The 26,919-nt window shown below is 40.9% G+C and overlaps 1 protein-coding gene and 1 pseudogene across 3 annotated transcripts in view; one reads left to right on the top strand and one right to left on the bottom strand.

Moving 5' to 3' along the window:
* Window positions 1–20,151, top strand: part of PIK3C2G (phosphatidylinositol-4-phosphate 3-kinase catalytic subunit type 2 gamma) — a 414,912-nt gene extending 394,761 nt beyond the window's left edge. For 2 of the 3 annotated variants that reach the window (XM_017975799.4, XM_035255241.3), the window contains 2 exons: window positions 12,318–12,443; window positions 19,720–20,151. In XM_017975799.4, coding sequence (XP_017831288.4) covers window positions 12,318–12,443; window positions 19,720–19,872 — 279 coding nt within the window. In that variant the 3' untranslated portion in view covers window positions 19,873–20,151. Of the gene's footprint in view, window positions 1–7,786; window positions 7,940–12,317; window positions 12,444–19,719 lie in introns of those variants that run through there. The other variant, XR_013522259.1, reaches the window with a different exon arrangement.
* Window positions 20,152–22,379: 2,228 nt separating this feature from the next.
* Window positions 22,380–23,851, bottom strand: LOC100407098 (protein disulfide-isomerase A3 pseudogene; annotated as a pseudogene).
* Between the last annotated feature and the right edge of the window lie 3,068 nt (window positions 23,852–26,919).

Raw genomic sequence — 26,919 nt, 5'->3', positions numbered from 1 at the left:
GCAATAAATAGTGAATAACTTAATATCACCAGAGAGAAGGAATGTGCTTATTTCCTTTCGTTTCTTCCTTGTACACCACAACAGAAAGGCAAGGTGGGGAGAACTTGCACAGATAGGAGACAGGGCACAGGAATACAGCACAAAAATGTGACTTTAGCTCACAGTCTCTATAAGGTCCCTAAGAAATGGACAGGTCATTATCAGCTCCTAGGGGATTATAAACATTTCTTGAGCTCATTGCCTAGATTTTCAAGGAGTTAAGGTGGAGAAACACAGAGAGATGAGGAGGAATGTCACAGGGCAGTAAACATGGCCCCAAAGAAGGACCCCAGTTAGAGGCGAAGTCTAAGGGAAAGTGAGGAGGGTGGTGACTAGGGATTCATTCTGAGACTAAGTTTGAATAATGATGTTATAAAGTCTGGCTCCAGCTGGGAGTAGAGGAGATGAAAAAGGGTGGTCGGTGTGTAATTGCCTAGTATTGTCTCAGAGACAGGATAAGGCCAAAAGTTGAGAAGTGGATCATTGAGACATGGAGATCTTGACACAACTACTCCTGATTAGCCACAAAATCTAAATGATGTGCAGGAGAAAGTCACTTCTATCAGAGACATGCCTTCAGATGGCTAGCTGTTCAGGGTAAACCCAAAGATAGACGTAGGATAAACCCAAGATATAGTCACCTTACTCTGCGATAGACATTTTATTCCTTGGTATTACAGTAAGAAATATTGCAGTAGATAAGAAAAACTACCTCAATGGAATCTTTGTTTTTATACGGCATTACAAATAATGATTCAACAAATAACTCTGAAGTACTTTCAAAGAGCTAAATATTATTAATACACACCTCCTTCACTCATTTAATAACTATTTAGTATCCATCCTATACCAAGCACTATGTTAAGGAGAGGATTTGCTGTAAAAGAAAGGAACATGATGAAGGGAAGGCATGACTGTGAAAGTAAAGACTAAGATGAAGGGGCCAGGGGTGTGGCTCATGCCTTTAACACCAGCACTTCGGGAGGCCAAGGTGCTCACATCCACTGAGGTCAGGATTTTGACACCAGCACTTCGGGAGGCCAAGGTGCTCACATCCACTGAGGTCAGGATTTTGACACCAGCACTTCGGGAGGCCAAGGTGCTCACATCCACTGAGGTCAGGATTTCGACACCAGCACTTCGGGAGGCCAAGGTGCTCACATCCACTGAGGTCAGGATTTCGACACCAGCACTTCGGGAGGCCAAGGTGCTCACATCCACTGAGGTCAGGATTTTGACACCAGCACTTCGGGAGGCCAAGGTGCTCACTTCCACTGAGGTCAGGATTTTGACACCAGTACTTTGAGAGGCCAAGATGGTCACATCCACTGAGGTCAGGATTTCGACACCAGCACTTCGGGAGGCCAAGGTGCTCACATCCACTGAGGTCAGGATTTTGACACCAGCACTTCGAGAGGCCAAGGTGCTCACTTCCACTGAGGTCAGGATTTCGACACCAGCACTTCGAGAGGCCAAGATGGTCACATTCACTGAGGTCAGGATTTCGACACCAACCTGGCCGACATGGTGGTGAAACCCTAGCTCTACTAAAAATACAATAAATTAGCCAGGCATGGTGACTTGTGCCTGCAGTCCCAGCTGCTGGAGAGGCTGAGGCAGGAGAATCACTCAAACGTGGGAGATGGCGGTTGCAGTGAACTGAAACCATGCCGCTGCACTCTATCCTGGGTAGCAGAACAGGACTTTGTCTCAAAAACAAACAAACAAAAACAACAGCAAAAAGGAATAATATGAAAGGAAGCCTGATTTCAGGTGAGAATTGCTAAACTTTAATTGAAGATTCAGAAATATATTGACAGCTTAGAACGAAGGATCTGGGATGGGGTTAGGGCAGTGAATCACTAACGGAGCAAGGCTCCAAGGAGATACGGAGTCGGGAAAAAAGTGGAACAAAATCATTTTCAATTACATACATATCAACTATGTTTATTTTTCAATGTTTTAAAAACATTGAAAAATTATATTTTAACAGCAAATCTAGACTATATAAAATTCATAGTTGGTATGAGCAAAAGAGTTAAAGTTAGATGACTTCATATTACCTTCTGAGTCCAGCAATATGATTAGCTGGAATTCTAGAAGAAGAGTACTGCTACTTTATTTCAATCCACTGTGAGTAAGGAAGTCCTCTAGATGACATAAAGAAACTCCTCATTGTGTAAACTGGGAGTCAGACTGAGAATTCTGTATCCCTAATCCTAATTATTCTTCAGGGGGGTGTTAACTCTTTGTGAAGGTCTAAAACGCAGCCAGAGTTAAAAAAAAATTGCAGGGTAAGGCATTGAGACAAGTAGGGGTTATTTAATCATTTTAAAGTAAAATTTAATTTGCATAAGCATAAGGGCAAAGGGTGAAATGAGAAGTATTGATGAGGAGACAGCTAGTGATTTCTTTAATAAATTATTCGAGACCTCTAAGGAAAAGGATATGATGCTAGTAAGAAGAAAAGTTAGTGTTGATAAGACAGCAACACTAGGGGGACGAGAAGTCTCTCTTAAAGACTTGAAAAATCAGTGTCTGTGTTTAAAGCTATCAAAGGACAAACCAAGCCTGCTGCTTACATCTAATGCACCCCAGGCTTCAAATGAAACCCGTACCGTCTATCCTTCTAAAAACTCCACGATATTCAAGGTCCTCAGCAAAGACACCTAACAACTTGGAAGTAGAAGCCCAAACCTTGAGTGTTCCTTAATGCTGGGAAAAGGCTCTATACAAAGGGTTTTTCTTCTTCTGTAATATGAGATTTATTCTTCATACAGTGAGGAAATCCTTGAATGTCTGGAGAAGGGAAGTGACAGGACCAAAGCAATCTTAGGGGAAGATTCAGTATACCAGTGATGTACAGAATGAAAAGATTCAGTATACCAGTGATGTACAGAATGAATGAAGGAAAAGTGCAGATTACAAAGTAGGTAAAATCCAACTATCATAAGTCAGGGAATAAATATGTGTGGTGGCAGATGAACCAAAGCAGAAACTAAGGTGTTCGATGTGGACACACAGTGAATTTGAAAAGCAGGGGTGAGGGAGGCACCAGGAAAACTGAGTGGTACCAACAAAAGTCTAATCTGTTGGGAAAATTGGTTTTGGAACAGGGAGGAGGAACAGAAATAGATTTGGGTTGAAGTTTATTGAGTGTAAGAATGCCAAGAAGACATCCAGATGGAAATATTCACAGATCTTTAGGCTGGGATCCCAGGGATCAACTAGAGATTCTTATCTGGAAGTCATCTGCGTCAGTGCTTCTCCACTGGGGTCCGTTTTGTATCCTGGATGACATTTAACAATATTTGAATACATTTTCAGTTGTCACAACTGGGAGGATGAAGGTACTGGCATCTAGTAGGGAGAGGCCAAGGATACTGTGAAAACGTCCTGCAGTGCACAGAACAGCCCCGCAACAAGGAATTTAAAAAATCATCTGTCCCCAAGTTTCAATAGTGCCAAGATTGAGAAACTCTGCTTTACATAAAGGTCATAATGCATCAGAGATACTTTATCCAATCAGTTCCAGTCAATGAATATACTGTACTGCACATAGTATATTCATGTTTAATTCCTAGAAAATGAAAATAATATCAATGTTTATTCAGTCTTACTGTTTCAAGCACTGTCCTCATATTACATGGTATATTATTTAATCTTTAAAATCCTATAAGATAGGATAGATGTTCAGTAGCTCATGTGGCTATTTCTGTATTTTATTTTTTTTTAATTGTACTTTAGGTTCTGGGGCACATGTGCAGATCATGCAGGGTTGTCACATAGGTACTTATATGGCAAGGTCGTTTGCTGCCTCCATTCCCCCGTCACCTATATATCTGGCTTTTCTTTCCAACCTCCCCACCCCCCACCATCCCTCCCCTAGTCCCACCCAACAGATGCCAGTGTGTGATGCTCCCCTCCCTGTGTCCATGTGTTCTCATTGTTCAACACCACCTATGAGTGAGAACACGCAGTGTTTGATTTTCTGTTCTTGTGTCAGTTTGCTGAGAATGATGGTTTCCAGGTTTATCCATGTCCCTACAAAGGACACGAACTCATCATTTTTTATGGCTGCATAGTATTCCATGGTGTGTATGAGCCACATTTTCCTTGTCCAGTCTATCATTGATGGGCATTTGGGTTGGTTCCAGGTCTTTGCTATTGTAAACAGTGCAACAATGAACATGTATGTGCATGTGTCTTTATAACAGAATGATTTATAATCTTTTGGGTATATACCCATTAATGGGATTGCTGGGTCAAATGGAATTTCTATTTCTAGATCCTTGAGGAATCGCCACACTCTCTTCCACAATGGTTGCACTAATTTACACTCCCACCAACAGTGTAAAAGTGTTCCTACTTCTCCACATCCTCTCCAGCATCTGTTGTCTCCAGATGTTTTATTGATCGCCATTCTAACTGGTGTGATTATTTTTATCCCCATTTAGCAGATGAGGAAACATCACTGAAAAGTTAAGATACCATCTGTATTAGAGTTCACCAGAAAAACAGAACCAATAACAAGTATAGACAGAGATATAGAAAGTAGATATAGATATGGACATGGTCATAAACATCAATATAGACATAACGAGACTGAGCATGAGAAATAGCCTTTTGGGATTATGGAGATGGAGAATTCTCACAATCACTGGTTCACAAACTGAAGATCCACAACTACTGGTATAGATTCAGGCAAAGCCTGAAGGCCTAAGAACCAAGAGTACAAATGGTGTAAGTCCCAGTCCAAGGACCAGAAAACACTGATGTCCCAGCTAAAACAGGAAGAGAGAACAGGTTATCTTCTTCTCACTGCTTCATTCTAATCAGGTTTTGATGCGCTAGGTAATGCCCACCTCCCCTGGGAATGGCAATCTACTTTGCTGAGTCTCTGGATTCAAATGCTGATCTCTTTTGGAAACCCCCTCACAGACACACACTGTGTTTAACCTGAGATTTGAAGTAATATTTAACCTGATATCTGGGCATCCTGTGAACGAGTCAAGTTGACACATTAAATTAACCATCACACGTTCACTCCTTGTCAACTTGGCACTCATATATATCTTTTTAATAGTCCTTACTCTCCAAATAAAGACAATGATGTCATAATTCTGCCAAACATGACACAACTCTGCTGCATGCAACCAAACAGATGCTAACACTTTCCTCAAAAAAGAGGTCAAGTCCTTGCATGGTGTTTACTCTTCTGCTTGATATTCCACAGTTTAAATACTATGAGGTAAAATTAATAATCCTGAAATACCGTGATTATTCAAAGCATATTTTAATAACATAAAAATAATGTAACAGATACATAAACACCTATTATATGATAAGAGAATAAAAGAGGAAAGAAAACAGAGGTATTTGCTGTACATTCATACTAAATGTTCATTAGAAAATAAGGAGGAAATACTCATGAGACTTAAAATGTTCATCTCTGTAACTGGTCATGTTGTCATAGTTGGTATTTATAACTACCTACTTCCATCCTTCCATCCTTTATTGCCTTCAACATATACCTCTGCTGTTCATGTTTCTTTACCTGGTGGGGTGACCCAAACCTGCATGATAGGTCTAGGCCATTAGTAATCCTGCCTGGAGTCGGTTGGTGTAGCATTCTGTTGACCTTAATTGCAGGGCATGGTAATACTAAGAGTCATCCTAAGTGATTGCCTGTACTCCGGAAGTACTCTTCCTTAATTCTGCTGTGGAGTAGTAGTCCAGTTTGCCCTTGTTAGTCAGGATCTGTCACCATAGCCAGAACTCTAACTCCCTTTTTGCCTGGTGACTCAGAGGCATGAGGAGCCCAGTGTGGCTGCGTAGAAGATTAGCATCCAATTCAATGCAATCATTGTCATGTCTCCCAGTGGAAACATTCCTCTCTGGTTTTATGATTTGATTTAGAGAAACTGAGACCTCTAGGCCAGTAGAGTATAAGGGTGTAGGAACAGGAAACAAACAGTTGCCTGTGATTCGCTGGGCATAATAGTGTGTGCTGCCATTCCCGTTTCCACCCCTTTATTCCTGTTCCTGTGAATCTTGGCTATCAGATAAACAGCGCCATATATTGGATGCTGGTTCAGACCATACATAGCTTTTTGGAGAATCTTGCTTCAACCTGGCAAGGTATCACCACCTAGCTTGCACTGTAACTAAGTCTTTAAAGCCCATTTCATCATTCTGTAGAGGCCAGATTCTTCAGGAGGCTGAGGAGCATGGTAAGACAAGTGAAGTCCATGAACGTAGGCCCACGGCCATGCTTTTTTGCTGTGATGTGAGTCCCAAAAGCATAACAATGTGGAGTTCCATGACCATGTGGAATACTGTGATGGGTGAGGCATCTACAGCTCCATGGACAGTAGTTCTGACAAAAGCATTGCACGAGGAAGCCAAATCTGTATTCGTAGTATTTATTCCAGTCAGAAAAAAATACCTTTTCATGATGGAACCAGTCCAAAGTAATCAACCTGCCATCGGATAGCTTACTGGCATGGGGACAGATGCCATCTCAGTCTCTGCTGTTGACACTTTGGGCACTCAGCAATGGCTGTAGCCAGGTCAGTCTTGATGAATAAGAGTCCATGGTGCTGAGCTCAGGCAAAATCTCCATCCCTACCAGCATGACCACTTCGCTCACAAAACCACCGGGCAATGACAGGGGTGACTAAGGAAAGAGGCTAATAAATATCCACAGAATAGCTCATCTTATCCACTCATCCCATGAGGTCATCCTTCATGAGCATTCGCATGGGACATGAATATCTTCACAGTTTTTGCCCATTTAGAGCACTCTATCCACATGCTTTCTCCCCAATCTTCTTGTCACCAATTTTCCAATCACATTCTTTCTAAGCCCCTGACCACCCAGCCAAACCATTGGCTGCAACCCATGGATCAGAGTATAATTGCACATCTGGTCATTTCTCCTTCCAAGCAAAGTGAACAAGCAGGTGCACTGCTTGAAATTCTGCCCACTGGGAGGATTATCCTTCACCACTGTCCCTTAGGGATGTCTCAGAAAGAAGCGGTAGTTCTATAGCTGTTGACTTTCAGGTGGTGCCTGCATATCTCGCAGAACTATGTGTAAACCAGGCCTCATTCTTCTTTCTCTTCTTCTGTCAACTGACCACAGGGAACTCATGAGGCCATGAGTGCAGGCTGGAAGAAAGAAGTCAGTGCAGCAGCACTGGAAACCGTGGGCACTTGGGTCACTTCATGTAACTTATTGTGCCATGTCATCAAGGCCAGTTCAGCCTGATTATGCATATACCCATTTCATGTAATGATGGAGTATTGTGCTGCACACCCACCTTCATCGCTTCACGAGTGAGATGACATTCAGTTAGTGATGGGCAGCTCAGGGCACTACTAAGGCCAAGTAGTAGGTCAAGAGCTATTTCTCAAAAGGAGATTGGTTATCTGCATAGGACAGCAGCCCTCTGCTCCAGATCCTAAGGGCCCGTGCTGAAATTCACCACGAGGACTTGCCAAAGGCTTCAGACATCATCTTTTCTGCCACTGACACTTCAGTCACTGTTAGATCTGTTGGGTCGTGTAGCCCATGTGGCAAAGCAGCTTGCACAGCAGCTGGGACCTGTTCTGAGCCCCACTCAAAACAAGCAGGTTTGCAGGTCACTCAGCAGACGAGCCAGGCTAACACCCCCAAATAAGGAGTATGTTGCCTCCAAAACCCCATAGGCCACTAGGCATTGTGCCTCTTTCTTGGTCGTAGGAGAAACCAGCTGCAACAACTTATCCGTTATCTTAGAATGGATGTGTCAACATGCTCAGCACTACTGGACCTCTTACAGTTTCACTGAGATAGAAGTCCTCTGAAGTTTAGTCAGCTTTATTTCCCACCCTCTGACATGCACAAGTCTCACAGGTAAGTCTATAGTTAGCACGATATCACCAGTGTAATGAACGGGTGTGTTATCCTGTGAACTAAATCATGACAGAGAGCTGCAGAGTTGATGCACCCCTGAGGCAGGACAGTGAAGGTGAATTGCTGGGCTTGTCAGCTGAAAGCAAACGGCTTCTGGTGGTCTTCGTTAACAAGTATTGATAAAAATAGCATTTGCCAGGTCGAGAGCTGCATACCAGGTATCAGGAGAGATGTCAGTTTGCTTAAGCAGTGAAAACCACATCTGGTACAGCAATTGGAATTGGAGTTATCACTTGGTTAAGCTGATGACAATCCACTCTCATTCTCCAAGATTCATCCGTGTGGTGAAATAGGCAAATTGACTGGGGATGTAGTGGGATTCACCCCCAAGCCCTGTGTCTTTCAAGTCCTTGATAGTTGTACTAATCTCTGAAATGCCCCCAGTAATATGGCTTTGGTTTATTATTTTCCTAAATAGAGGCAATGCTAGTGGCTCCCGTTCACCTTTTTCACCATAATAGCCCTCACTTCACAGGTCAGAAAACCAATGTGAGGACTCTGCTAGCTGCTAGTCTATTCTAATTATGCCTTCCAGAATTGAACAAGGAACCATAGACTGCGTTTGAGAACCCACCGGGCCCACTGTGTGACAGATATGAGCTAAAATTCTATTGATCACCCGACCTCTATAAGCCCCTGTTCCGATTGGGGGTCCGCAGTGACATTTTGAGTCTCTTGAATTCAGTGTCAGTTCAGAGCCGGTGTTCAGTGGTTAACAAAAGATCTGATTGTATCCTTCCCCCAGGGTACAGTTAGTTACCCTGGTAAAAACCCATAGGTCCCTTTGGAGAAAGATTAACAATGTAAATTTTGGGTAGTGTCTTAGAGTCCTTCCTCAAGGGGACCCAGTCTCTCCTTCATTCAGGGGTTCTGGATCTGTAAGCTGACTTAAGTCTAGGAATTAATTGAGAGGCTGTGACTCTCTTGTTTTTATGATTCAGGTTAGATTTTGTTCACGTGACCTAGATTTTTTTTTTTTTTTTTTTTTTTTGCTTACAAAAAAAATCAAGTAAGCATTTAGTAGTCTCCCTATTGATTTGACTTCAAGGAACACATAAAAGCTAGCCTATGTCACGGGTCTGCAGGACTCAGACCATTCTGACAGCTGCTTCGGCCCTGCTGTCCGCTGTGGTGACCACACCCACCCTGACCCTGGCAGCTTAGCAAGGCAACTTGGCCTCTGCCAAACTGGAGTCTAATGACCTCCATTGAATTTAGGTTTCCCAATTCTGTGACTGCAGTTCCTACTGGGAGGCTTGGCCCATGGAGAAGAGTGATCACAGAGCTCTCCAAGGATGCTGGGCCTGCCCTCACAAATGTACTTCTCACAGTGTTGAAAATGGTGTCTTCTGATTACTGTCAGTGTGGGTGAGGAGGTCTTACAAGACGAAGCCACACTAACATTCCACTCTCCCTATGCTTTTAATCCCTTCCTCAACATTAAATCAGGGCAGGTCCAGCCTGTCCGCCTTTTGGTCCATGTGTCAGCCAACCCAACAAACTGTTAGAACCCTCTCTGATTCCCCAAGCTTCGACATTAAATGAAGAATCTCTGCTTAGTGAGCCCAGGACAATAACAGAAATAACTGAATACAACTTGGTGTTCTTTTTACGATAATTTCACACCCTTATTATCCATTCCTACACCTGTTACCCAAGTTCTGTCTGCACGAATTAGAAAACTCAAGTAATTCTTCTGGAGTAGCACACATCTTTACGGATCACACTGTGAACCTCACCCTTAGGGATCATCTGGGACTTGAGTTTGGTTAAAGGGCTAGAAGCAGAGAGAGATGAGAGATGGGGTAGAGGTAGGGAGTTCTCGGGAGAATTTAAATTGTCTTGCATAGCAGCTTCCTCAGAGGAGGCCATCACTGTCTGCTCAGACTGCAGAGCTGATTCTCTCAGAGGGTGACAGTGAAATGGAGAAGCAGACACCACTGGGGACAAGGAGGCCACTTCCAGTAGGAAAGAAGATCATCAGAATTTAGGAGCTCCAAGTCCCAAACTTGATCAGGGACTTTCTATACAACCCATCTCAACTTACAGAATCTCATCAATGCTTCACTTTAACAGTTGACACTTTGTGAAACTTGCAGTTCAACTTGCATTGTAATCCAACCAGCGTCAAGATGAGATTCTGCATTTGTTGTTAAGCAGTCCACCCCTACAGCACAGGAGATAAGGGTCTCCTTCAGTGCACACACACAAGCTTAGGTCACTCATGCAGTGCTCGAGCCACGTAATACCCTTGCAGACACACCGAGAAATAATGTTTCACCAGATATCTGGGCATCCCATGACCAGCCATACTGACATACAAACTAACCATCATATCTGCCTAAAGCACATAGCTGGCAAATTTGGGGGCCTATATTTGCAATCAGAAAATCCATTTCCAGAAACATGTTTTACCTACTAAGTTGGAGTGTACGGGGATTATAAGCAGGATATCCTCAAGTTCAAGTTCCCAGGCAGGTAAGACAGAGTTACACAGAGCAGAAACACTTTTACCACTTCATTCTTCTCACCAAAAACAAAGAAAAATCTGCTTCCAAATATTAATAGCAACTTCTTTCTGTGTCACTGAATATTTCATTATAGCATTGATAGACTTCAGTGCTCCCCCTCCTGGGGGAGGATATCAAATTGCAGAGGTACACCTTGCGCTCCACTAAAGCACAGGTCCTCATTCTTAACATTGACAAATGGGTGTGTCCAGATATATTTTATCTTGTTAATAATTATAATGAAACCCCATGCTCCCTAATGATATAATTTTTAATATGTCATTTAGAACTGAATAAAAGTTAGTCCTATAATAATATATATCATATTTTCTGGCTTTCCAATATGCTTTTTTGAGTTCTGAAGAAAGACGTAAAATTAAAGCTAACGGAGCCACTTGGTGGGGGCACACTGCCTTTTCACATGTGAATATCACTGTGTTTCAGAGCATTAGAATGTATTTCTTGAAAATTACTGATTTAGTAGAATTAGCAAACAAAACAAGCACTTAATTCCTCAAGTTTTACTTCTAAATCATATGCTTTAAATATAAATTATACAAATTATTCTCATTTTATCAAACTAGACATTCAGAGTTTGAGTACCATTTACTCTACAGTTGGTCAAGGTCACGAAGATAAAATCCATTTCTTTCAAGTCCGATGGTTTCCAAATTTCTGAAACAGTGGAGTCATTCTTCACATGATTGATTTAGAAAATGACGTATCCATAACAGATTTGAAGGAAAGATAGGAAGGAAGGAAACAAGTTCTGAAGCCAGGATCCGGGAGCTGAGGAGGGGAAAGGTAAGGAAGAACTGCTAGAGAGGAGGTCCAGAGATCCACTCATTTGCCCTTACCATTCAGGCAACTCCTTAGGTGACTTTTGGAGCACCGTAGAACACAACTTAAAAGGGATTATCCAATGTAATTTAGAATAATGTAGATGAGGGCCGAGCACGGTGGCTCAAGTCTGTAATCCCAGCACTTTGGGAGGCCGGGGGGGGGAGGGGGGGCGGGGGTGGATCACGAGGTCAAGAGATCGAGACCATCCCGGTCAACATGGTGAAACCCCGTCTCTACTAAAAATACATAAAATTAGCTGGGCATGGTGGCGCGTGCCTGTAATCCCAGCCACTCAGGAGGCTGAGACAGGAGAATTGCCTGAACCCAGGAGGCGGAGGTTGCGGTGAGCCGAGATCGCGCCATTGCACTCCAGCCTGGGTGACGAAAGCGAAACTCCGTCTCAAAAAAAAAAAAAAAAAGGATAATGTAGATGATAAAATTATTATAATCATTTAAAAATCTTGTAAGTATATTAAAGTAATAGCTCTAATTAATATTTTAATTATATTTTATTTCAAAATGTGATACTATATAATATACATATACCTATCATTAAATCCCACATCTCATTTTACATGTCGAACTTGAATTGTTTAATTTTCAAAAGTGCCGTACAGCATCCTGGGGCACTTGTTTTCGTCTCTGCCTGTGGCTAATATTTATCTCTTGACCATATCTGTCAAAATGCAAATTTAAGTTTTACAGTAAAAAATTAAAGTAATTATGTGTAATGGACTTTAAATATAGTTCTCTGACACAACACTTAATTTAAGATGGCCAATGTTACTCTTTTAAACTGTAGTTTGGAATTATCTTTGCGCATTGATGAATTTCTTTTATTTTCGGATCAACAAAGTGACTGTAATAAATCCCGATGCTGCCTTTGGTCTGGATATTTAGTAGCTCTGCATTTGTCTTCTTTGATAGCAACGTGCATTAATATTTATAACCATTTTCCTTTGCAGCATCTCCCAGATGGCTCTGCGCCCAGTGCACATGTTGAATTTTATCTTTTACCATATCCCAGTGAAGTCCGTAGGAGGAAAACAAAATCTGTTCCAAAATGTACAGACCCCACTTACAATGAAATTGTAAGTATGAGTCATCCTTTATCCAGTCATTTTGTATTTTTCTTACCATTTTTCAGCTTAACCAAATATGGAAAATTTGCAGTAATTGGCAGCATTATTTCATAAAGGAAAGATATTTTCCAAAATAGTCGCAGTATGCTGATCACTCTTCTCGATGCTGTGGGCACTGGAAAATGCAGACACTGCTTTCGAAGCTCTTATAAACCAGTTTGCGAGTCGCGGCCAAGCTCCAGCCAGAGCAGAAGGCTTGTTTTGCATGCTAACATTACCCCCGACTTCATCTTGTTTTCTCTAACCTTATTCTCCTTTACCTGGTTTTCCTCACCTAATAATTTTAGCACATACTACCTTGGGTATAACAGTAAATCTCGTAAAATCCCTTTTGAAAAACTAGAAAAAAGAAAATACAAATGGAACTTAATGTGTATTATAAATAGCTCTCTAATTTATTTGGAATGTGCAATTGGAACATCCAATTTCCTAACTTCTTTCTAAGGCAAGCCCTGCATTTATTCTGTTGATTCCGTCCTTTCCCATCTCCTCTGCACCTTGCTCCGCTGCTTATTTGTGTTCCTTTTCTTACGGCTGTCTCATCTAAAAGGATCCTCCATTCAGAAATATTCAAAAACAAAACCAAAAGACTACCCAACCCAGCCTCACTAAGCAATTTTCTTTCCCTCCCTATCACCTCCAAACTTTTACAAAATTAACCCACGTGACCTGCTCTCCCTTCATCTCTCCCTTTCACTCTTGAATGCTTTGCAATGTGGATGCTGGCTTTTATTAATAGTACTTTATTCAAGGGCATCAGAAGACTCTTAACTGCGAAATCCAAAGAGCCCTCAGGTTCTCCTGCCTGGATCAGTTATACAGCAGCGCTACTGATCACACCCTCTTTCCTGAAACCTCCCTTTTGCTTTTTGAGTTGTACCTTTTCTTACTTCTCTTCCATTTTCTCTACCTAGTCTCTCATTTTCCTTCATTGTTATTCTTTCTTTTAAAATATTATTGTTCACTGAAGTCACATGATCCACCCTCATCTCCTCTATACATCTATACGTGCTCTCAAAATTATCATATGGATCCACAAAGCTTTATTTATCACCTGTAGGTAGGTTGCATCTGAATTTACTCCTAAAGCCCTGAAGTCTCGCTCAAGCTTTTCTTTTCTTTTCTTTTTTTTTTTTTTTTTTGAGACGGGGCCCCTCACTCAAGCAGGCTGGAGTGCAGTGGCACAATCTCACCTCACCACAACCTCCCGAGTTCAAGCGATTCTCCTGCTTCACCCACTCAGAACAGCTGGGATTACAAGCACCCACCACCACACCTGGCTAATTTTTGTATTTTCAGTAGAGACGGGGTTTTGCTGTATTGGCCAGGCAGGTCTAGAACTCCTGAACACCCACCTTGGCCTCCCAAAATGCTGGATTACAGGTGCATTAAAATGCACCCGACCTCTCTCAAGCTTTTGGTCTGCACTTCTGCCTGATTACCGGAGAGCTGCATCTGAGTGTCGCATGGCACTTTTAGACCAGGCTTTCCTCTATTCATTTTTTCTTTTATAGACGGTACCTTTGGTGTCAATACTAAGAAACTCTTTAATTAGTACTGAGTCTCAAAGATTTTCTCTTATATTTTTTTCTAAAAGTTACATAGCTTTACATTTTACATTTAAGTACACTATTCGTTTTGAGTTAAATTTTTTAATAAAACGTGATGTTTAAGTCAAGGCTCTTTATTTCCCCACTGTGGATACCAATTACTCCAGCACTATTTGTTGAAAAGGCAATTGTTCCCTCCACTGAATTTGTTTTGCACCTTTGTCAAAAATCATTTGGGAATATTTGTGTGCTTATACTCTTTTTGTTGCCACGTACTTAGCCATATTTTCAGATAGCATCAGACAGCTTATCATTCCCTGAATGGACTTTAGGGTTTTGTGATAGCACTCATGCCACCACTCACCTCTCTCTGCTCTTCTCTGCCTACTTTGAGACTGTCCTCAGATATGGACTCTGTGAACACTCTCATCTCATGGACTCTCACCCAACACTTACCATCTTTTATTTAGTCCTCACATTTTTTCTTCTAGTATATCATAAACTTCTTCAGGCTGGGATAAATGTCTTATCCTTTGTAATGCTAAAAAGATGTGTAATAAATATATAAATATTTGGAGTAGTTTTATAAGTGACCCTGTGCGTTTGTACGTGTGTGTGTGGTGTGTGTGTATAAAATGTAAATACACGTATATATTGCATATATAGCATGAAAAAGATTCTCTAAATTAGTAAGGAAAGACATTTTGACACTTTATTATTTGTCATGATGTCAACAGTGAGGAGTGTACACCTCCCCAAAACACATCACTGTTTCTTTTCATACTCTTTGGATACAAGTCTCCATACCTCATTATCAAGAAACTCCTCAGACCCTGTGCTAGACGTGAGCAGTTTTAATATAAGGAAACATATAATAACAAGAAACCACTAACAATTCAGAATAATTTAAATAAACTTGTGTTTTATTTGTTTCGAGCCTTACGTATTATAAGAAAACAGTAGCAAATGCATATTTTATAAGATTATTTTGTAATTCTTGGTGTGCACATAAGTTTCCTGACAGCTTGCAATAATCTAGGTCCTCAAACCTCCAGAGCCCACTGATTAAAAATCACTACAAATCCCTTTCAATGGATCTGTACTTGTCGCATGAATAGACACTTTATACTTTGGACACATTTTAAATTGCTTCAAAAACCACAGTCCATGCATAGCCAATTCCAATCAGACCATAGTCCAATCAAGCAGAAATCTGAAGTGTGTGTGTAAGTGGTGATTCTCGTAGTCGTTAGAACAGTAAGAGGTTTCTACATCATATAACAATTCTGGCAAAGAAGCTGGTGGAATTCAGAGAGCCAAAAGGAAAAAAAGGCCACAATGATACGTTGATTTTTTTCACTCTGTGTCTGTATCAACACAACCAGAATATTTCTCACAAATGCAAAGAAGCACACTAGACTTTAACTCTGATTTACCTTTCTCTTGCCCTCGGTTGCGATGTGGGACCACGTCTTCATGCCAAAGTCCTCAATCACTCGTGTGCAAACTCAAGCACACCTTACTGGACATCGTTACTAGTAAGCCCCGTGTTTGCTAGAGAGCCCAGTGACTTACCACACGGCATCCCCCTTGCTTTAAGCTTCTCCTCCGCTTCCACCTCTCATTGAGTACTGCTGCGTCAACCACTCACCACCCCTGGTCGTTTTCAAATTGTAAAAGCCGTGCACTGTTCTGTGAAGTGGGAGAGGATAACCTCACTCTCCTCTCTATATAAATCTTAGAGGAATACAAAGAGGATACTATGTTGCATACCAATGACTTACAAAGCCTTTTGTGAAAATAGTTCTTTTTATTTTTATTTCCATCCTCCTTTCTTCTTAATATCCAGAGATGAGAGAGGTTGGGTCATCACTTGACACAGCCAAGTGACAGAGTCGCCACCCTTCCCATACTAAGGCTTTGATGCAGGGCTAAGCTTGTCTATCTGACACTTCACAGAGTGAGCCCCAATAGGCTTCGTCAGCAGTCTCCCTGAAAACCCCTGCCTGTCATGTCCAAATCCCAGTGATAGGCATGGCTGGGCTCCAGGTGGGCCTAGGGTTGGGGGTGTGAATTTAGGGAACCGCTATATAGCTTGAAGAAGCAGAGCTGGGATTCCAGGCTCCAAAGCCTCTTTCCATGCTACTACTGTTGCCTTCTTGTTAAAAACCATTATTTTTCACGATTCTTTAGAAATATAGAATTTCTATGCTATGAGAGAATTACATGCTTATAATCAATGCATTTTTTATATTGTAACCTTTTCTTATATATTATTCTATTGTAAGGTATAAAGGGGAAATATTAAGGACAACAGGAACGTTCTATGCATTTCACAGACTTTAAAATCTCCTGCAGAATATACAGTGATTACTTAGCACAGTGCCAAGTACATGGCCCACTCAGTAAGCAACAGTGATTGTTATCTGTACCATAATCTTATTGCTATTTCAACATGATGAAAATTGTTTGTAAGTGAAGACACTGAGGCCCAGAGGTCACACAACTAGATGTCCAGCCCGGAACTGTCTGATTCCAAAGCTCGTGTGTACCGCACTGCACTATGCTGTGTTAGTCCTACCTGTCTCCACCCACAGAGTATTCCTGTTCTCACTTCGGAACTATTTCATCACCCTGCCTCCTCTACCACTTCCCACAAGCCCGAGACACCAGTTTGTTATTGTTCTCTCATTTCAATCATGAAAATACACTTTAGAATTATTTGCTGTGTCATTCCTGTCCTCCTTTCTCCTTAATCCAGTTGACCCTTGTGTCAACTAATGTTCAGTGAATGCTTGGAATGTTCAGTATATGTTAATAGATATTAATTACCTTAAGTGTTTTCTATTAAATGTAGTAATTCCAAAATCACACATTCAGTATTTGTCAGAGGGTAGTGAAGTCTTGGCTCGGGCCCGTAGGTAAAAGTTTTTATAAAGAGAAATTAAAAGAGCTATTCATTTTTCGTTCTGAGTATGTACCAGAACCATTTTTTTGGTTCTGAGTATGCAGAGTACACATTAAATCATTTGATGAAAAAGTCTCAAAGAACATAATCATCTCTGTACTTTGCTAACATTAGCCACTAATTATTCATTGCTCAGTTAAAAAGACTGCTTACTTTTTAACAACATTATGGATGCCCCAAAGCAATTAAAATAGATATTTATCATCTGTAATGTACAATGATTACAGGTTTATGAAACTTCAGTCACTTTTAAGAAAATAACTTTTCTTAATGAAGCAGAGGGAAAAAGAATCTCTTAAGTAATAAAAAACTTGGGAAGTTCAAATGTTTGTATTTTAACCAGGAAAGCAATTAATTCCTAAAGTCATTTCTTGACGCTTTCAGCTTGCTAAATACCTGGGAGACTGAATTGTGTCTGGAAGGGTTTTCTCCAGTCAACTGAAGCAAAATGCTAACAAACAACTGTTCCTTTTTGTGTATTTGATGGATCTTTTACAGCTATAATTTATTGGTGTCTAATATATTCCAGGCTTTGTAGTAAGGCTTATATTCATTATCTCATTTCTTCCTCCCTACAATGCTAAAAGGTAAGGATTATTATCATCGTTATGCAAATGAGAAAACACATAATTGACAACAGATTCATGAAAATATAAATTATTGATTTGTTTTTTAAAGATGTACTATTTAGGCCTTATTCATACAATTCCGAGTCTTTCGCCAGACGTCCCATTTGTCTACATTATATACAGTCACACTTCGAGGGTTCCTTTATCTGTTTTCTCTGTAAAATAAAAGAGGAGTTCATCAGCTGAACATGACGCAGGAAGAAAAATGGAGAATAGTTCCGACAGTTCAAAATAGCCACTTAGAGAAAAGGAAAAGGAGTTCACTCTGAAGTCCCGGAACCATTTCCAGGCAGCATTGGGTGCCCAGTGGTTTAAAAAACGTGAATTACAGTGGTAGGGTTCTGAGATTATTTTTAAAGCAACTCTTAAAATGGTTTATTGTCCAAGGAGAACTCAATTGATGAAACGAAATAATGTGAGTGAGCAATACTAGAAAACTAAAACTGAATCCCCTGTATGGAATGGGAGTAAGATTCTGGAAGAAGAGGTAGCCAAGAGCACTCACATGGGTCAGGTAGGCCGCATTCACATATTATACTGTATTTCAAGCCCCTGATTGAGGTATTATTTACTCGGTAAGTGAATCGTTGTTCGGAACAGCTAGCAGATTGATCTGGAACTGAATCTCATGGATAACATAATGAAAGGTGGGCCTGTGCTGTGCGGAGCACTGGAAACTACATCCATGCACATGGGGGGGCTGCCCTCTCAAGTTGTCTCCTCTGCTTCTTTCTGGCATATATTGAGAAAGTTTCTATCTTGTGAGTTGGCTGTAAAAAGCAAGCGAGATTGTAGCAGCATATGAAATTCCTTTTCTAAATGTGCTCTAAGACATTTCCCTGGTAACCATGCCAGCTTTCCACTCAGCAGTCTCCTCCTTTCGTGATGAATGACTAATTTCTTTGCAGTACTGTACCTGTACTTTGCTTTACCAGTGCAGGTTGCCAGTGGGCCCGTAACTTCCTTCCCGGACTTTATAAAAGGACAGCGGAACAGATCCCTCTTGAAAAAAAAGGCACAAAAAAAGAACAAGACATGAAACTGTATATACAGCATAATTTCAAGTCAGATTCTGAATAAGTGATTATATATAGAAAACAAAAAGCACATCAAAATGTTAACTATAGTTATCTCCCAATGGTGACAATTCCAATTATTTTCTTCCTTTCTGGCATATTTTTAGTTTCATACAGATTTTTTTAATGAACATGTATTTTCACAATTAAAAAATAAGTAATTTTAAATAAGTAAAAATAATCATAGAATTATTTCTGCACATGTCCAAGAAAATATAATTGTGCTGCATTTAAGTAGCACAGGGAAATCATTGAAATTGGTCTGTCTCATGGTCACAAAGATGAGAACCATAAACACTGGGGATTCCAAAAGAGGGAAAAGGGAAGAGGGAGACCAAGGGTGGAAAAACTACCTGATGGGTGCTGTGTTCACTACTTGGGCAGCATGATCGTTAGAAGCCCAAACTGCAGCAACACGCAGTATGCCCATGGAGCAAACCTGCACATCTATTCCCCTGAATCTAAAACTGAAAACAAAGAAATTGGTCTGCTTTTCCTTATTAACCTTCAACACCGAAAAATGATGTTCTCATTTTATTTTTATGAATACATAATGGTTGTACGTATTTACGGAGTATCAAAGGTGAAAAATGTTTAAATTTCTTTCTAGAGAGTAATTTACCATCTTTCTAAATATAGAGTGGGCAATTCTTAGTGGAACCAGTAAATTCTAGGATTCTTACAGAAATAATCTGTCATTAAGCTCTATTATGTTAGTAGAACCTTTAGCTTTTCACAACAAAAGTTAGCAATAAAAGAGTCTGACATTGACCTAAGGGTACAAAGTATTAGCAGCTAAATTTTTTTGTACTTGGGAGGCTGAGGCAGGAGAATCACTTAAACCCAGGAAGTGCAGGTTGGGTTGTGGTGAGCTGAGATTGCACCATTGCACTCCAGCCTGGGCAACAAGAGCAAAACTCTGTCTCAAAAAAAGAAAGCAATGATCAAAAGATGTATTTAAGCATTTCTGATTTATTTTTTTATTATTTTCTCCCTTTTTAGGTAGTATACGATGAAGTCACAGAGCTCCAAGGACATATCTTAATGCTTATTGTGAAGAGCAAAACTGTATTTGTGGGCGCAATTAACATCCAACTCTGTAGTGTCCCACTCAATGAAGAAAAATGGTATCCATTAGGAAACAGTATAATTTGACCATTGCTATGAACACATGCATTATTCATTAACTACTTGTATTTTTTTCACTTCTGGGCCTCTGAATTGTATAAGCAAGGCATCGTTGTCGTCAAAAATAGCACAGGGTATTAGAGACACAGAAAAAGAAATAAGAATTCGTCTTTTGCGTTGTTTATTTTCTGCCTTTGATTTCATTGTTTTCCATAATCTTTTTCCTTCAAAGGAGTGCTGATGGCATGAAATTTGCTGTGCAAAATAATAAAAGACATTTATTAAATAATTTTAATATATTTAAAATTGAACATATGTTTACATTTGTTTTAATTGTGTGCCTAGAGTTAAAAGCAATATTTTAATGTATTTTATAAGAAAGATAATCAAATAATTCAACCTCATCAATTAATTCGAGATCTAGGTATATCTGTAATAGGTTTTTTAAATTTAAATTATATATAGCTATATGCTTACTTATAATCTTACTTATTGAAGGAATTGGTATATTTCAGCAGAATGCTATGATATTTTCTATCAGAAAACCAAAACATAAATTCCTGAAATTATTAAATTCAATTGTTGGAAGAAACTCTATAGTTTTTCACCCTACTCACCACCAATCAATTTACTGTCACTGGATTTCTCCCACCCAGAGGCATGACTTAAACTTTATTATGCCTGGACTCCAAGATCTCAAACTGTGAAACTTTCCCTCCTGATAAAATTTCTCGTATGTGCATATTATTTTTTCTTACTTCTGAACCTACCTTCATAGTCACCATTAACAGGGCAAACAATCCCACAGATTTTTCATCTGCACAGTAGATAAAATTAAATACATTATGCCACATTCTTTAAGACAATCAAATTTTTTTTTTAATCTTTCCATTCAAATTACTGAAAAGATTTAAATATCTGCTTATTCAGTGTTGTGTATGAATGAACAAAAAAATCTAAGCTTTTTTCTATCTCCTTTTATATGTCGTCTGAGCATGTAAATGTATTTATTGAAAATTATTTGAGTGTGTGATATGAGCGGATAAAGGGCTCATTGAAACACATGACCATCCAAGTCAAGTGAGCCCTTAGTTCTGTACGGTCTTAGTCCATTACTCTCCCTTTCTGCTGGACAATTATACATTCTTTTCTCTGCTGAAACCTCAGCATCTCCTCCCCTAATCCTCACTCTCGACTGATGGCATTGTTTCCTACATCACTTAAAAACTAGAATCAGTCAAAAGAAATTGCCACAGACTTCCACGACTGCATCTACCCAGGTAAGCAAATTCCATATTCCACTTCTCTGCTTATCATCAGAGAACAGCTGCCTATGCTTCCATCCCAAACCAGTCCCCCAACTTGTACATTTGATCCCATCTCCTCTGACCTACTCCAAAATATTGCCACTGAAAGTATCTTCTACTCAAAGCATCGTTTCCTTACTCTCTACTGGATAATTCTGGGCACCATGTAATCATGATGTTATGTCTCCCATCACAAAATTAAAACTTTCTCATTATCCCACGTCCCTGACAAATGCTGACCCATTACCCTGCTCCTCTTTGCAGCAAAACTCCTCAAAATAGTTGTCTTTAGTGCCTCCAATTTCTCGCCTCCAATTTTCTCTTAGAACCATTACAAGCAGGTGTTTGCTTCCACTGCTTCAATGAAATTACTTTTGTTGAGATCACTGTTAACCTCCAATTAGCTAAATGCAAAGGTTATTTTTCAGAACTATTTTGATTTACTTGTCAACGGTATTGATACAATGAGTAACTCTATCTTCCTGGATATATTTTCTTCATTTGGCTTCCAGTATACCACACCCTCTAGTACTTCCTTTTAGTTACAGTTTCGTTTCGTTTCCTTTTCATCTCTCTTTCTCAATCTTATGTGTGGGAGCATGCTTCTCTTCGCCACCTCTAGTGCTGGAGTGTCCCAGAGCTCACCCCTTGCTCCCCTTTCCCATCAAGCTTCACTTTTTTAATGATCTCATGTTCTCTCAAGGTTTTAAATATCATCTGAATACTGACGATTCCCAGTTGTATAACCCCAGCCCAGAATACTCCCCAGATTCCAGAAATGACTAACAAATTGCCAACTCAATATCCCCTTCAATAGCTGATAAATATTCCAAACGCAGCATCTCCAAAAGTACACAGAGATTGGGGAAAATATTAGGGTTTTTTTCCCCAAAACCTACTTTGCCCACATCCTTTCCTCTCCTAGTTGATGTTAAACCCATCGTTCAGTTATTAAGAGCAATAAAACTTGAAGCAAACACTAATTTCTCTCTATATATGTGTGTGTGTGTGTGTGTGTGTGTGTATACACATACACATTTTTTAAGAGAATTACCTAGGAATCTGTTTAAATCCTTGTTATTCAAATTACTTAGAAAATTTAAACCCTTGCGAATTAAATGTTTTCCTGTGTATGAAAAAAATAAGCCATTTTATATGATCATTTACATAACCATATAAACACATAAACGTCTATACATTTATTTACTGAAAAATTTGAGTGCCTGATAGAAGAGGTGATATGGGCTCATTTGAAATACATGAAATACATAATATTTACATAACTGGAGTACATATATACACACACATACATTTATGTGTACATATACATACACATTTTATTGTCACTGTTCCAAATGTACAAAAACAGAAAATACCCACAACACAATTCTCCCCACCCCCACAACATTCCCCTCAACGCAAATAATTTTTCCCAAAACCACAAACATAAACTGGTCCTGGTGTTTCCATAAACAGTGCAGCTAAGAAACAGTTTAGAGAAAATTCAACAGGATTCAGAGCATATCCAGTCTGTCCCCTCAGGCCTGAGAGGTAATAATCCCCACATGGGTCCCAGTCCTCCCCAGTGGTTTTCCTATCTCTGGTGGAAGAGTCCTTTCATAAAGTGGTGTCTGGCTACTGCTTGAGAGATCCCCCCGAGCCTTCTTCGTCTTCTTGGGCTTTTCTTCTTGAATTATAGGGGGATTTGTAGTGTCTCATTGCAGACAGCTAATAACATCACTGAATTCACGGCCATTTTCTTCGTATTTCTTTGGATTTGGCTTCTTGTTGGCTGGAGAGAAGGAGACGGTAGGAAAACCTCTGGCTTCACATGGAGAAGGCACGTCGTTGGCTATGACGATGTTTGGGTCTTTGCTGAGCATCTCTCCAAGTTCTTTGTACTTGGGCTCCAGATTCTTACAGTGACCACACCAAGGGGCCTAAAATTCAATCACATCTTTGTCTTCATTATCCACTATTTTATCAAAATCCCCTGCTACCACTACCTTTACAGGACCGTGAGTGCTCTGTGGAACAGGTTCAGACTTCAGGTGTGTCTTCGGCTTGCCACCGACGTCGTCCCGCAGGACCTCTCCAGAGCCTTGCCCTCACGCGGGAAGTCTCCCTGCACGACCAACGTCTCCTGGAGCAGTTCCGACGGCAACGACAGGGGTCTCTCCAGCAGTGCCCTCCAAGCCAGAATCAGAAAGTTCACGGCCGAAGGCTCTGAGTCCGTGCCCAGCATCCAGGAATTTCTTTGCCACCGTCATGACCCCGCTTCTCCCGCAGGTGGAACGTGTTTCTTCTCACAGTCCACGTCACAGGAAGCAGTGAGTCCTCGCCCTGAATCAAATCTACTGTCTTCCGTCATGTGAGGGCAAATACCAGAAATGTTTTCCTGGATAAACGTTTGCATTTTGCCACCGGTCATTTTCTGCTCTGCATACGCCGCTGTCTTGTCCTCAGACCTGTTCGTCAGACGTCAAGGACGGAATGAGGTGACAGCCTCTCCGCTGTCATCATGCTCATTCACCGGGGACAACGCTCCCGTGTGCAGACCGACAGCCATCCCTCCAGCTGCTGCCTTTGGGAACCGAGTGCGCCTCACTGAATGAAACCTCCAAAAACCTACAACGGAGGCATCTGTACCACTAACGAATTCCTGGGATCCTTCCCGTCTTGAGAGGCACGGAAGCCGGGCCCGCTTCTTCAGGCGGCTGCGGCCCCATCAGCAGCCCCAGCTCCATCACAGGCACCTGTGCTCCCCACCTGCCTCCAGCTGGGAGAGCCGCGGCCTCCATCCTAGCACAGGTGTCAGCGTGCGCAGCGCAATCGACCTTTGCGAACCGGACTGTGCCTTTGAAGGTGGCGGCCGCGGCTTCACGCTCAGGGGCGAGGCTCTGGCGGGGTCCACAGCAGCGGGCGAAGCACTCGACACGCCTGAGGCCACAAGCCGGTGTCACGAGGCGCGACTCCCGAAGGCACCGTCCGTGAGCTCCAGCAGGTCGGAGGAGGCGGCGGCGGCCATGGCGGCCAGGTGAGCCGAGGGCGGCCCAGGGGCCGGGGCTGGGCCGGGGCTGGGCCGGGGCTGGGCCGGGCGGGCGCGTCCACACCGCGGCTGCCTGCGCTCGCGCGTCTCTGTTTTTTTCACTCATTAACAAACACTGTTGAGTTTCTGTGTGTGTGTGTGTGTGTGTGTGTATATATATATATATATATGTATTCATGTGTGTGTGTGTGTGTGTGTGTATATATATATATATATATATGTATTCATGTGTGTGTGTGTGTGTGTGTGTATATATATATATGTATTCATGTGTGTGTGTGTGTGTGTGTATATATATATATATGTATTCATGTGTGTGTGTGTGTGTGTGTGTGTATATATATATATGTATTCATGTGTGTGTGTGTGTGTGTGTATATATATATATATGTATTCATGTGTGTGTGTGTGTGTGTGTGTATATATATATATGTATTCATGTGTGTGTGTGTGTGTGTGTGTGTATATATATATATGTATTCATGTGTGTGTGTGTGTGTGTGTATATATATATATATATGTATTCATGTGTGTGTGTGTGTGTGTGTATATATATATATATATGTATTCATGTGTGTGTGTGTGTGTGTGTGTGTATATATATATATGTATTCATGTGTGTGTGTGTGTGTGTGTGTATATATATATATATGTATTCATGTGTGTGTGTGTGTGTGTGTATATATATATATATATGTATTCATGTGTGTGTGTGTGTGTGTGTGTGTATATATATATGTATTCATGTGTGTGTGTGTGTGTGTGTGTGTGTATATATATATGTATTCATGTGTGTGTGTGTGTGTGTGTGTGTATATATATATATGTATTCATGTGTGTGTGTGTGTGTGTGTGTATATATATATATATATATATATGTATTCATGTGTGTGTGTGTGTGTGTGTGTATATATATATATGTATTCATGTGTGTGTGTGTGTGTGTGTATATATATATATATGTATTCATGTGTGTGTGTGTGTGTGTGTGTGTGTATATATATATATGTATTCATGTGTGTGTGTGTGTGTGTGTATATATATATATATATGTATTCATGTGTGTGTGTGTGTGTGTGTGTATATATATATGTATTCATGTGTGTGTGTGTGTGTGTGTGTGTATATATATATATATGTATTCATGTGTGTGTGTGTGTGTGTGTATATATATATATATGTATTCATGTGTGTGTGTGTGTGTGTATATATATATATATATGTATTCATGTGTGTGTGTGTGTGTGTGTATATATATATATATGTATTCATGTGTGTGTGTGTGTGTGTATATATATATATATGTATTCATGTGTGTGTGTGTGTGTGTGTATATATATATATATATGTATTCATGTGTGTGTGTGTGTGTGTATATATATATATGTATTCATGTGTGTGTGTGTGTGTGTGTGTGTATATATATATATATGTATTCATGTGTGTGTGTGTGTGTGTGTATATATATATATATATGTATTCATGTGTGTGTGTGTGTGTGTGTGTGTGTATATATATATATATATTCTAATGCGTCAGGAAGGCCTGTTGGCTCCACCTTCCGAATATTTCCCAAACCCAGTCACCAACCGCGTCTCACGCTCCACCTGAAAATACTCGGCTCCAACTTACTGCTGTCAGCGTGGCCTGTGTTACACGATTGCCTTCCAAACAGTCTCCTGCTTTCTGTCCTTACAGTACAGCAATGGGAGGGCTTCTGTCATCCTTGTGTTCAAAACTCCGCAGGGGCTTCGAATCTCAGGGCAAAAGCCCAAGCCTTTAAAATAACCTCAAAGGCCCCATGTGATCCGACCTCCCATCCTCGGCTCTGATTTTAACTCATTGTATCCTCCTGTGCCTATAACATTCAACCAACACGAGCCTCCTGTCTCCTAAGCGCTCCAGGCATGCCTCATCCCTGGAATCTTTGATTAGCCAACTCCTTCTTCCCAAAATGTGCCTTTGTGCCCTATTTCCACCTGCCTAGCTCCCTTACCTCTCTCAACTGCCGCTCGGGTGTCTCCATCTCTGGAAACACCCTGTGTGATATATCGCAAGCTGCCCCATCCCTGGAAACACACCAGATCTTTCCTACCCTGCACCACTTTTATCTTACGCACTTATCACCTTTGAACGTTTTATATGATTTACTTGTTTATTTTGCTTATTATTTATGCTTTGTCCCCCTTCACTAAGCAGTTAGCCATAGACTATCAAGAAGTTTAGTTCACTGACAGTATAGACTTACATCCAGGCAAGGAAGTCCCTGCCCTGGTGTCCTGCCCTCACCATAGAGAATTCAGCCTGCTCTAGTTGTGACTCAGCAACACCCAAAGCCCTCATTCTACACCACAGTCCAGGTACCTACGGACCCTAGAACTGCCTGCCTGAACAGCCTCTGAAGGTCTTTTCTTTAGATCCATTCATTCGAAGTCAGACTCACCACCCATGAGAACAATGTCTGGCTTCCAAGGGTGACCAAGGGGAGGCTCCTTGCAGGGCATATGGATGTTGCTGGAATGTGCCGGTTGATTGTTCACAGACATGTGCATGAGGCCACCCACAGGGCAGGATGGAGACGGGGCAGGAATAAATAGCAGAACATGAAGGAGGTTGCAGGATAAGGACCAGCTCTTTTCATTCCATCATAACTCCGCAGGGATCTCTAAGGATTCCAAAAGTTGTGCATTAAAGCTCATCCTTCCAAGTGTTTGTTTA

This window comes from Callithrix jacchus, chromosome 9 (assembly GCF_049354715.1).
Source record: "Callithrix jacchus isolate 240 chromosome 9, calJac240_pri, whole genome shotgun sequence".
NCBI lineage: Eukaryota > Metazoa > Chordata > Mammalia > Primates > Cebidae > Callithrix > Callithrix jacchus.
Note: the sequence above shows the minus strand (reverse complement) of the source record. Positions and strands in the feature narration are given on the sequence as shown.